The sequence below is a fragment of the Lonchura striata genome, chromosome 2, assembly GCF_050655825.1.
Source record: "Lonchura striata isolate lonStrDom1 chromosome 2, ASM5065582v1, whole genome shotgun sequence".
In the NCBI taxonomy this organism is placed as follows: domain Eukaryota; kingdom Metazoa; phylum Chordata; class Aves; order Passeriformes; family Estrildidae; genus Lonchura; species Lonchura striata.
Window position 1 is genome coordinate 47,576,309 of NC_140704.1, and position 13,825 is coordinate 47,590,133.

At 37.3% G+C, this 13,825-nt stretch overlaps 1 protein-coding gene across 8 annotated transcripts in view; it reads right to left on the minus strand.

Annotated features, from left to right (window-relative positions):
- The window catches only part of ELMO1 (engulfment and cell motility 1), a 302,881-nt gene that overhangs the window by 136,761 nt on the left and 152,295 nt on the right, over nucleotides 1–13,825 (minus strand). For all 8 annotated transcript variants that reach the window (XM_085573345.1, XM_085573347.1, XM_021553298.4 and 5 more), the window contains one exon: nucleotides 10,987–11,095. In XM_085573345.1, coding sequence (XP_085429471.1) covers nucleotides 10,987–11,095 — 109 coding nt within the window. The remainder of the gene's footprint in view (nucleotides 1–10,986; nucleotides 11,096–13,825) is intronic.

A 13,825-nucleotide genomic window follows, 5' to 3' on the forward strand; every position in this document is an offset into this window, starting at 1 on the left:
TCTTCTCTCAGGTTTTTACTAAGCAAATATTTGTGCTAAAAAGCTACAAACATAAAAACGAAGCACAATCAGTCAAAGCACAATCAAACAGGACTTAGGGTCCACCAGAAGAAAATTTAGCAGCCTCTTTCCCACTCATACGTACACAAACAAGCAATGATTTTCTGTGTCTCGATAATCTACTTCAGATGAACAAAGAGTCCAACGCCTTTTCTTAGCTCTTTATCAGTCACTTGATACATGCCTGTAGCCAACATCATTATGCTATGGTTTTTTAAGTGTCTGTCAGCAAGTGGGTCTTTGATGTGAAGAGACAACAAATCTGGATAGAGCTGATGGATGTTTTAAGTCCTTTCTTAAAGGCTTGATAGAATAATTAAAGTGATGCTCTGTAGTGGTAATTAGGGGAGAAAATAGAGCCACCAGCCAGTCTGGGGAATTATTAGCAAGATGTGCATATATAAAACACAAATGCTCAGGAAAATTAAAAAGAGTGCTTAGTCCTGAAGAGTGGGAACCCAGAAGTCCTGGAGGCCTTAGGTCTGTTAATGTACAGCATTTAAAACTGCAAGAGAAAGAATAAACTTTATGTACAGACTTCAGTAACAAATAAAGCATAAGAGAAAAATAGGATATATCTAACTGGAGCCACAGTTTTTTCCCTTATAAAATACTTGGAAAGATCCAGAAGCGAGTCTCAGCACTCTGTGCCACCAGGACATACACAGTACATTAAAAGGTGTTCAGTGGCAGCTAACAACTCTTCTGTCAGACAGCATTTACATATCAAATAATTCTTCAAAGAGAGCTCAACTTTGGTACAATATCCCCAACAGAGGAAATACAGAATCACTGGAGCCTAGATTAGTACAACAACCTGGGTTCAAAGACACAGCCCAAGCATCTGCATGGGTGCTTGCATTAGTGTCTCATTATTAATGAAGTACACACCGTAACGAGATCCTGGAGTAAGCACGTAATTATATTCCTCTAATGACCAGCAGCACATATAGGCACACAATTAATGGGTACAAAATTTGGGTTCAAGTTGTCCAAAAACTGCTGGAATTACAGGTGACTGCTGTTTCTGAGAGGTGTTCCGAGAGCCTATATGGACTTCCTGACACACTAAGGAAAGAAAATGTGACAGGAACTGTAAGCCCTTAAGAAAAAACTAGGGCCATCGTTTTTCAAAAGTCTCAGGAAATAACAAAATAGAAAGTACAGTAATATTAGCTGAAAATGTGCCAGTGGTGCCATCACTTACATTTCCAGTGCCCTACAGGAGTGATGTGACTCTTATGCAAAGTCTTCAGCAGGTCATGGCTTCACCTCCTGTCTCCACCCCACAACACTACATCACAATTACAGTTGTTATCATGCCATAAGCCAATTTTTTGAGCTATGTGGAATTCCTCTCCCAAATTCTTTCAGGGAAGAAAGAATTCTTCCCTCTTAATTCTCTTCCCTCTCAATTTCTTTCAGGTATTAAAGCCTTTTATTTAAAAATTACACAGAAGCTATTTTTCATTTTACAAAAGATAGCCATGACATAACTTCAGCACAAAGAGACCAAAAATGTTATGAAACAAGAAATTCAATTCCTTCCCACATATAAAGAAAAATGGCATGGAAATTCATTCAACACATTTAAACATTTATACAAAGTTTCTGCCAATCAAGGAATATGGAATAGAACTTGTGGAGTAATGAAAGGGCAGTTTCCAAAGTGGATTTTTAAATCCCTCCTCTTGGAACAGAACAAAATACAACCCCACAGACTCCTGTTTTCATTTGCCTTAGCCAGCACTATTCAAAGCTGTTGCTGAATGTGAACATTTCTAAGGCCTGTGAGAGGCCTGAGGGTCTGTAGCTGTCTCCTGCTCCAGTTCCAGCCAATCTATGCTTCTTCAAAACGGGCAAGTGAAGTTTAATTGTAAGAAGCTAATTTTCTTAAGCTTTTCATTAGAAAGCATTTCAACAGAAATGAAGGTAGCATATGGTACTTCAACATATACATAACATCAGTAACCCAATGTTAAAAATCTGTGCCACCTTCACAGCATAGCTCTAGTCATTCAGGTTACTCACTATTACTGTTATTTTTACTTGCAAAGGAGAGTTTGACTCTAAGAGGTTTACAACAAAATACATTAAGGACAGTTTTACAGAATTAAATATTTATAGTGTATGGTAAATAATTTAAAGAAAATATATTAAGACCTCAGGCTCTAATTATTTAGTTTTCATTGTTTTGATCACCTCTGAGAAACCACTCTTGCAAAGAAGAAAAAATCAAGCACCTGCCCTTTTCTAAGATACTAGGAATGATTAATGGCTAAGTATAACCTTTCCACAAAAACAATTCTTCTACCAGCTTCAAGTGGGTATAAGATCAATAAGTTTAAAGTAGCAGTCCACAGTACTGTGTGTTATCAAAACATAAGCACAATTATATGACAAAACTTAACTAGCCTCTGGTTTAGTCTTTGGTTGGCTGTTTTTTTTCCCCTGAGAACACTTGCATTCACCTGTTTGGTCCACCAAGCAGCAGTGCCAAGTTTTTTTTCTCAGCCTAAAGAAACATAAGCAGTGTGTTTACAGCACACAACACGTGGCTCCAGAAGCAGCATGTGTTTATCACGTAAAGGTAAAGCTTCAGACAAACGTGTCTAAGCTACACTCAGTGCCTGCCTTACCCCTGGTGAGTACTGCACTTGGGCATTTTGTCCAGGCTTTTCTCTCAGATGCCTGGCAATCTGAATTTGAAATATTTGCAGAGCACCGAAGCTCCCCTTGCAGATTCAGAGTTCTAAAAAGTATCTATTTTTTCTTAGAATAAACAAAGTTTAAAAGCCTAAGAGAGTACAGCTTTATGACTGAGGACCAGCAACCCAGAAGTGCCTCCAGTGCCTTGCAAGCATCCCTGAAGCTTCATGTGCAGGGATAACCAGAGACAATCAATGATACATTCACAACCTCAAAGCCAATCCAGTAAAGGGTTGTTAAAGGATATTCAGCTGCTCAGTGAAGAGAGTATTCTTTGCAAGGCCTTGTGCATTTCCTAGAATGCTACACTTTTACTGGCCTTTGCAAGCTCAGCCTTGTCTCAGGAACCAAAAGAATCAGCAGTTAATGCTCATTTCATCAGAGATCCTGATAATGCAATTGTCCTCAATACCCAAAATCATTCTGCCTTTCTTTGGAAGAGTTGCACCTCTTCACTTGCAACATGTCTTATCTTCCACCCTGAAAACCCTTTTGCCAACACAAACATTTCTGGAATACAAAAAACAACATTAATAGACACTAAAACTTGCCATTTAATAAAAAATTGGACTTTTATATATTGCTCAATTCTGTCTACAATTAATTAAGCAACTTTACTCTTCAAAAAGGAGCAGCTGCAAAATTTCCAGTCTGATGCACAGCAGTGCTGTGAAACCTTAAGGGCTAACTTCAGATTTGAAGCATAGTTTGCTACAAAATACAAGAGATTATGGCAACTTTTAGTAAATCTATATTTACAAAATATCACCATAAAAAAAAAAAAAACCAAGGATTCAAAGATTATTTTTCTCTTAACTTTAACCTGCTCAGAATTGAAATGTCTGTGAAAAAATGAGTAGCCCTTAAAATGTACAGAAATTGCTCCAGAAAAGCAGCAAACATCTCAGCTCCCTGAAGCTCCTTTCCTCTGCATTTCAAGTGAACTTTAAACCCCTGAATTTTATTACGAGGTTTTGTCTACTGCTTCCTTCTTCAAGGCACGATTAAAATCACAAAATCATTAAGGCCAGAAACACCTCTCAGGTAATCAAGTCCAACTATAAATCTAACACTGCTAAGTCCATAATTAAACCATGTCCCAAAATGCCACACCTACCCCATCTTTTAAATACCTCCAGAAATGATGACTCAACTACTTCCTGGATAGCCTGTTCCAAAGTTTGGCACTGCAAGAAAGAAATCTGCTGTACTTTTGTGTTCTTGGGAAACCAAGAAGTGCCAAACAAACAGCTAACAAAGCTTTACAGGCCCAGAAGAGATGCACAGTTTTTGAAATCAGATATATTTTGGAGATTTTTTTAAATATTTTTTCCTATGGAAATAAATAAAAATATTTTAACCTATGGAAACTTTATTCCTATGGCAATCATCCAAATTACTTTAACATTTCTTGTTTATTGTCACATCTGCCCAGACTTTTAAGTTGCTACATTATGCACTCTAGCCTATTTTAAAAAATTCAGAAATCCTAGAATTGAGTTCCAGTAATCAGATTGAAACAAATTACAGCTGTTATTATATAATGGTATCAAATTTGCCCAAGTTACAACTTTCAGTAACAGCAGGAAATCAACATAATGACTTCTTTTTTCTCCTCTCATCATTCTTCAGCTTTCTGTTCCATTCGTTCCCTAGTTCAGCACCCTTACAGCTAATGCCTACAATTTATTCCCAGTTTGAATTTATTAGTTTTTAACTTTCAGATTTTGAAAGTTTTCTTGAAAGTTCCAATCTTGAAAGATCTTCCTGCTACCCATTTCAATACTAGACAAAGGAGTTCTTCAGCCTTAATCAAACTACATTTGTTGTCTTTTAGATACATTAATCAGTTTCTTAAAAAAAAAACAATCCCCACACCCATATTTCTTTCTTGCTCTGAAGTGTTTTTTGAGTTGCTGTCCCTGCACCATGCTCTTTAGTATTAATAATAGTATTTAAAACTGAGTAAATGCAATTTAAAAGAAGCTAAAGAACCACACACCAAAACCTCAATAAGATTAAGCACTTCACACATACAAAACAAGTTATGATCCCTGCTCCAAAGAAATCAAAGACCAGACATAGGGCAGACAGTAGGTAAAAACACTAGAGGAGAGTGGGCAGGCCAGCATTTACAGCTCACTGACCCAGCAGGCAACACTGTACCAGCTTTGAAGCCATCAGTACCAGGTATAAAAAATAACATTCCTCAATCTGTCTCAGGTAAAAGTCAAACACCTTGCTTACAAGGTATCTGCAGCTCTGTTGCTCATATTCTCACAGATTACAGTAGAAATTTTCTAGAGACTTCACACTTTGCTATAACTATGAAGAGACTGAGTCTTTTTAGAGCAAAAAGAGGTTAATTTCATAGAAATTATTATCTCCCTAGAAAAATAGAGCTTCATTTTGTCTCTCCTGTAGGATTCTGCTAGCAAACAGAAAGGACTTTTCAATCAAATAAGATTCTGCTTTTATACAAAAGAAAAGTACAGTTTAGACTACTCAGCAAGTTATTAGTTTTGCATTAAGAAGGATAAGCATATTTAATATCCATAAAGTCAGGAATGGCTAATTTGCAAGCAACGCTTCCAAAGGAAATATTCCCCCCACCCCCTTCCCTGCTACAAACCAGTTTTCCAATGTTGCTTCTAGCCTTCAGTCACAATCTGCTTAATTTTTGTTGTGAACTGGAGTTATCTCTTGTGGTGATGGTTTGGGCAAGATGACAAAAAGGTGGATAGGTAAGAAAGAATGAAGCAAAAAACTACAACAAAGGAGGTTAGAATATATTTTTAATTCTTTTATCGTATTCATAATGAAAGCTCATGATGAGAGAGAAAATTGCTACCTTTCACTAAATAACTCTATGACCAGAACAGTTTTTCAACTTCCTAACAAACATTTCTTGACTCATAAAATTCTTCGCTCTCCAGAAAATGAAATTACAAGAATAAATGCCAGAACAATGCCAGTAAATGAAAATATCTTTTTTTATTTATTATTTCTAGGGCTTTATTCTATTTGAACTTAAGGAGATGGAAGAGAAGCATAAAAAGGCAATTAGCTTTCAAGCAAGGGGAAAATAATTTCAAATATGACATTCAGTCATAAAAATATTGCATTTACTGTAGCAAAAGGAAAATCAAAACACATGAGCCCTCAGGTCTGGAATGCTGATCCTGAAGCGACCAATGTGCTTCCAGGGAAAAGCCAATAGAAACAAACTACACTGCACACTATGGATTGTGCACGGCAAAGGAAAAATTGTGCAAAGAGAAAAAGTGCTTCCTGACCCTTGCAGCAATCAGCTTATTCCTTGAAGCATGAGATTTGATTACCTTCCTCTCAGTGGGCACAACCATGAATATCACTGTACACCTTCTAATGCTCAGTGCATTCTAGCTGAGAAAGGGTCACCAATGTAAGCATTTCTAGAACATTTCAATTGTGGAACCTGGGCAATAAATGCAGCAAGAAATCTATAGTTAAAACATGCACAATTGTATCAAGTGCATGAAGATACAATTGCATTTAGATCTTCTCTTTTGGGAAAAAGAAATCCTGTAAATTAATTTCATTCTAAGAAATTCCAAGATAAATAAATTCCCCATGCCAGAAAAGCAAAAAATCTCAAACCCAAAACCAAAAGCCCCAGTGAACATATTTATCTGATAAAAGATTTAGGACAATCCATACACAGATATCTGACATGTGGCATATACACCTGTGGTCTGTCCTAAAACTTGAGTGCAGATTTTTGCAAAAGCCTCAAAAAACCCTCCATCAAAACAATCACATAGGAACATTGGCAGTTGAACATGTGTCCTCCTCAAAAATGTACTGGAAAATACATGAAATTTGACATGCCTTAACTAGAGAAGAACTTCAGGCATGCAGTAATAATGGACATATATAATAATCATAATGATATGATGATATATATTAATAAACATCATAGTATTATGAACATCTTTAGACTACTGTAGCACTGTCTTTCCTCAGTGTACACAGTATTAATTTATCATTCCTCTGCCAGCTGAAAGCCTCTTCACCTGATTCAATGCTAAACAATTTCATTTGAACCTGTATGGAAAGAAGGCAATAAGTCCAAGAAGTTTTACTAGTTCTATCTAATCAGGTAACATGGTCCAGTACCATTTCCCACCAGGAATCAGAGTTTCAAGAATGTTGAGGGTAGAAGCATGCTGAGCAGAGGTGTAGAGAGCTGGACACTGTAGGCTCAGATTAGAGAGCATTGGGGTTACTTAAGCAAAATGGTGAGCTTCTCACTCATGACAAATACTAGGTTTAATGAACTCCTAATCTCCCATTAAATGTACTAATTCCAGTTCTGGAAGGTCAAAGGTTTTCTGGATCTCATTTTTAATTTTTACATTTATCTGCAATGTTACTCTCTCCCAGCAAAGCTGGCAGTCTGTTCGTGGGTATTCCTTCTCCTCTGAGCATATATGACATGTACTAAAACTTGAATAAGAGGGAAGGGGGAAGTTACCTCAGCTTTCATAGATAGGAGGAACAATAAATGGCCTCACCTTTTCTCCTCTTTGTAAACCTGTCAGTGTACTAGGAATAAGTAGTGTCTAAGTACCTAACTGTACAGGAAGAGGAAGACTGACCACTAGGTCACAGCATTCTTGTCTGATATCATCTCCAAGACACAGAGGACAAAAAGAACATCTTCTTGTGCAACAAGATACACAAAGGAAGCTATTACTGAAAAAATCAGAATTACTAGATGTTGGCTAAGATGAGTGCCTGGGCAAGTACTCACAGAAGACATTCTGTCCTATGCAAGATTAAAAGATTTATGGTTAAATATCCCACTCTTTCCTGAATCAGAAGTTTTAGTGAAGAGGCTTATATGTTGCATTCTAGCTTCCATGTTACCAAAACACTACACCAACCTTCCTCTTAAGTTTTACCTCCTCTACTCTGCAAGTCCACCTCTGTAAAGCAGTAACCATATGCTCAACTCACAGCTTGCACTTGAGCTTTCTCTATTTACACAGGATCTAAACATATACTCAAATGCTTTGCTGAAAAAGAGATGAATTTTCGAGTCATGGACATTGTGGAATCAAAGTCAAAGATTTAAGAAGTCTAGAACCTGAATTAGTGGATCTACAAAAGTAGTATAGCAAGCCTTTAACACTCTCTTGTGAATCCTTTCTGGGATGAATGTATGCTTGAGAGGACCAAAAAGAAATAGCAAAATGTCTTCTTGTTGCTCAAAGGTATTTAATACAGTGGAGCAAGGGGAATATAATCAGCATTAAAGTGCTCTTCATAAATAATGGACAATCTAGCAGCTTTTATCTACTCTGCACTTTAAAATAAAGTTTCTACTGGTGAATATTTCATGAGCAAAAGGTCATTTACTGTGGCTTTAAATTATACAATTCAGAAACTGTTAGGAAAAAATGCACTCCATTGCAATGCAATAACGGCGAGTTTTGAGTATCTGGAGAAACATGGGCCACCTTAAATACATATTTAGAAACCTAGCACATACAAACTAATGGGGACATCTTTGCCCTGAACTATAACTACTGGTTTTTAAGATGTCCAAACCTATTCAGCAATCCAGTATTTAATCTCAAGTGAAGCATAAACCTTAATGTACATTATCCTGAGCTGTCAGTTCTAGTTTGCATTTCTTATCAAAACATACTGCTGATCACAGGTCATTTAGATGTACACCCGTGACAGCCATTTTCAGGAAATCTATTTTCTGCACATTATTTTAAAGGTGTATTTTATTACAGCCTTTTCAAATGACAATTAGAGTTCCACATAAACAAAACCATTAAGGAAGCACACTGGTGAACAGGTGAATTGTCAAGATGATTTAGAAGTAACCTTAGCTCTGTCCTCTGTGAATATAAGGCCACAACATAGACCTAATACTGCATCCAGAGACAGATGTTCTGTGGGTGTAGATCAGCATGATTTACAGAAGTCAGTCATGTTACATCTGGTTTCTATCAACAAAAGCACCAGTACACTTCTCCTTAGCATCACCATATTTACAACATCCCACACCTATAAATGACCACCATGGGAGCCTGCTGCACATCAGCACACCATGCATGCCAGAGGCTTGCAGCCTCAGCAACACCAAAACAAGTGGCTTCAGAACATTAGCAGGTAACATCCCTTAGCCAGAGCTATCCTCAAGGAATTTTTAAGTTTTCTTTCTAACCTCACACTTCCAAACCTCAGAATTACTCTAACAAAAAAAAAAAAAAAAAAATTAAAAAACCCCAAAACCCACAAACACCCCCTCCAAAACAACAAAAACCAAACAACCAACCCACAAACAAAACAAAAAACCCAGATTTTAAAATACGACAATTAATTTTGTTTTTAAAACTAAGGTACTTTCTACATATGGTAACTAAGCTTCTACTCCAAATCCACTTATTTTACTCACAGTCGCCACTTAAAAACAAAAAAAAAAGAGGAGGAAAAAATTAAAACATGAAAGGATCTATCTGAAGAAGTTAGAAGCAATCAGGAGAAACAGTATCTACATAGCAAATCATCAACATATAGCTCCTTGCATACACAGATGACAAGCCTGTCTGTGGCAAAAAGCAAAGTTTATTTATCAAATGAATTCTCACACTTCAAGGAGGAAATTTGAGACACCTGGCTAACCTCAAAATCAATCATCTTTTTTAGCAACAAATTCCAGGGCAATCCCATGGAGTGATGTGACATGCATTAAAACACCATGTATAAAGCTGTTCTTTTGATTTTAGATATTTCTCTGTGCATTTGTAAAAATAAAGTTGATCTTTAGCACTTATTTCAAGTAGGCTTACAGCTTTATTGAGATCATATGTCCCTCCTACATTTACCAGCAGAAAAAATCAGACAGATCTGTCATGCGTGATTTGGCATTAGACACCTCAACTGCAGCAGTAAGGTTATTTTAGAGAGTCGTGTCTGCTACAGTCTGAACCTTATACAACACACTATCATTGCCAAACATCTAAAACAGTTGCTAAACTCTTTATTTGTAGACATAGTGAATGTGGTCCTTAATATATCTGGTTTACTTAGGATGGTATTCAAAAGCCAATATTGTCTCATTTGTCTGGGACTGTCAAACACCAATATCAATTTGGAAGCTGCAAGAAATCCAGAAGTTTTATCCTGGTCCATTGTACAGAGACAATGTCTGAGACAGGTTTTTTTTTCTTTTTCTGGTTAATAAATTCTCTCAAGACATTACATTTAAAAGCTTCAAGTGTATCAACAGCAAAATCATACTTTTGAAACAGCTTTTGATGCCTGTTGCAGGGCTAGTAGGAACAACGATACCTACAGGCTCTCTTTCTGCCTTTTACACTGCTCTTCTCTCATTACATTTCATGGGCTTGGGTGTAAAGATAAAAGAAAAAGATCTTTAGTAGGGAAAAAAATTCAAAAGGAAGATGTCTCTGAGGGAAGCAAAGCATCTTAGTTGTGCCCCCTGCTTCTGCAAGGAGAAAACGAAACTTGTTGATAGACCTTGCCAAAACAGGCTGCAGCTGGATCCAAAATATTATTGATGGGTAACTGAAATTTATACATATCGATAAACACCAACATTCCGGGCTAATGAAGATACAGACATGCTTTTCTGTTTGATAGTATCTAACAATTTGTCAAGGGACTGTAATTGAAGCCAAAGACAGCGTGTTTACTCTGTATTAAAGTACAGTATTTCATATCATACTTTCCGAGTAAATGGTATGTCTATCATCTGATATTTAGATACAGCTTCAGATATCTAAGAGAAAATGGGATGTATCAGTTTAGATTAGCAATCCCACAAAGAATGACCAAGATACTTACATAAAACCAACCTATGGACAAGATCATGGAATGCAACAACCAGAAAGCCTCCTACAGCAAATCACCTGATGGGAAATGAACTCAATTTCCTCTAGAAATTATGCAACCGTCCTGCTTCTTATAGAAGAGAGCCAAAGAATAGATGCCCATTTCCCCTATTCTACCCTCATCCCTGTGATGCCACAAACTAGTAAGAGACAGAAAACAGGCGTAGTCAATTCTGAGTGCCACTGTTCTATGTGCAACTATATAAAGAAATGCTTCTTGGAAGAAAATCCTTGCATTGAAAAAACTCGGGTATCAATGAACTCACTCCACAGTTTGTAGAGATCAAACAGATCAACTTACGTAGCTCTCCTACTTTCAGAATTTCACACAGCATCTTTGTCAGCTCGATGCTGCTTCGACCAAATGGGCACTCATGCTTGTCTTCTCGACTGCTGTTCTCCAGGACAATCTGAAGGTGGAATCAAAATGGAAAATAATCAGTTTGAAGAATCCATGAGTTGTGACACTGGTCTCCACATCCAACATTTACAAGACATACCAGACTTAGTCTAGGAAACTGTATGGGGAATTCAGGGAAATGTATTTTTATAAACTTTAGTCTTCCCTGCAGCTAAATGACCAATACCATTTACGTCATGGCTGCAAGCTGAAAGAGAGTAGATGAGATAGTAGGAAGAAATTCTTTAGTGTGAGGGTGGTGAGGCACTGGAACATGTTTCTTAGAAAAGCTGTGGATGCTGCATCCCTAGAAGTGTTCAAGGCCAGGCTGGATGGGGCTTTGTGTAAGCTGGTAAGTGGAAGGTTTCCTTGCCCTGAGGCTGGAACTAGGTGATTTCTGAGGTCCCTTCCAAACCATTCTATGACTCTATGTCTGAGGCAGTAAGCAACATATAAACAGTGCTGCTCCGTGATCAACTGGGAAGTTTTGCCATTGCTATGCAGTGTTGCTGTTCTGCACCACCCTGACTTGAAGAAACTGAAGTAGAAGCCAAAGAGAAATAAATAGTTTCATTTTAAATGTGCTGGTTAGAGTTAGGTAGATTATTGATAAGCATGAACACACCTAGAAGTATCTATAAAGCCAAATTGGGACAGAATTTTCATCAATGGATTCAGTCTTCAAAGTAGGCTCAAGTGATAAAATCAAACAGCACACAAAGGAAGAAAATACTTGCATTCTCTCTATTATGAAAAGAATTTTTGATTATGTGCAAAACATTTCAGGGAACTATCACTCTTGTATAAAGCCCATGAATGCTGCAAAAATGACTGAAGGACAGCCTTTGCATTCTCTATTGAGTGACACTGTAAAATAAATGGGAGAAAATAACTCCTTCCACATTTTAATATCCATTAAGTTCTGCCATATCTGATACAGTGGAGATAAAGTTTTCCTTGGCACTATAACTAAATAAGAAATTAAAAGTTATAAAAATACTGTAGATCTCACTGAAGCAGTGAGCCTGAAAAAAAGAGCAAAATGGGGTCTGGAAAAAAAAAAGAAATTGTTAAAACAATTTTGAAGAATTGTTTTTGCAGAACAAATTTTGCCACTTTACAAAAAGAAAAACCTCATCCTAAACAGCTGCTGCATAGCCTAGTAATGAGGGACAGAAGAAGAAAATTTCAAAGGTAAGATATTTTGCCAAACAGCAGAGAATCCCAGAGGATCTCTAAATTTTTCTCACAAACAGGTGTTTAGACATTGCTCTCTGCTTTGCATTACTCCTGTATTGCTAGCTCCCATCTACATCATGGTTTCTGTTTGGCTTTTTTGTTGTTTGTGGACTTGTTCATGTTTTTTTACTTGTTTGTTTTAAATCTTTCCATTTTTACAAGCAAAGAAAACTTCACAAAGGGCTTCAAGGCTGGAATTTCACCCAAAACCAGAAGGAAAGGTGGAGGGGAGGAGCAGTTCAATGCTGGATGCCACTAAAAACTTTCCCTCACTCCCCAGATCTTGGTTTTCACTGTTTACATCTAGAAGGAGACCTGCTTCTAGACCTTCTTTCCTGTGAAGCAGGTACATGTGGGAAAAGAGTGAAAACCCTAAAGCAAGTAGGAAAGTTATGTGCTTTACACAGTGTGCCAAAGTCTCTTTAAAAAGCATCTATTTTACTCCTACAGTACACAAAGGGCAGCCTCTAGCTGCTCCCAACTCGTCACCCAGGGATGTAAAGGACAGATGCTCTCTGTGTTACAAGAAAGCGTGATCTCTCAGTTTTGTTTTCCAACGATGCTATGTTTCCTTTGATTGCTTACACTTCCCACAGAAGCTTAGAAAGTCATTAGGCATATGATATGTACTTTATCACCACAAATTTTTGCTGGCCTTTTCCAATAGTACTGTGTCATGTACCAGAGTCTGCGAAGAGGACTTTTCCTTTTAGAAGTTTTGGGTTAAATGGCATGTAATTACTCCATGTCGTCTCTGGGTAACAGTAAATCAGAGAAACACCCCTGCTATTTTTGTTTTACGTTGCTGCAGCCGCTGTTCAAGAAACATGTGAATATGACTTTATATTCTGGATGAGTCATCTTGCTTCAGTCTCTCTCATGGAGGATAGTGCTACAGTTCTACACCCAAAAGCAGAAGCAATGATGGAGCAGCAACAGCACAATGGAAAGCTGTGTGTCTTAATACCTCCCGAAGATCACTTCTCTCATTCTTTTTATTACCCTGCTTTATCTCTCACATAATAAAACATAAAATCTGCATACTGAAACAGGGGGCTGCTTTGATACAGATTTAGATACAGCAGAGAAACACTGGTAATAAAATCAATGGAGAGGCAAATTGAAAGGGCAAGGGGGAGGGAGAGGGAAGCATGGGGATGTATTTCTGCTTGCTTCTGGCAAATGCACTTTGTTGAGTCTCACATTAACCCGACATATTAACATTTCATGAGCACATAAATTTTTAATGGTGACACCATATATGCATATAATGTAAGACAGAATTACAGCAATCAATAAGAATGCCAGAGAAATAGTTAAGGCACTGTGTATTGCTATACAGCAAATTAAATGGCAATTTGAGTAATCAATATGTAAAGCAGTCTTAAAATGATTCTAAGACACACTCTCTACAAGCATCAGTTTTTTTTTAGCATTTGCTGTACAAAATAAAGCAGTGCTGCCATGTCACATTTCTTTAAGAAAGTAAGATGGACGGTCC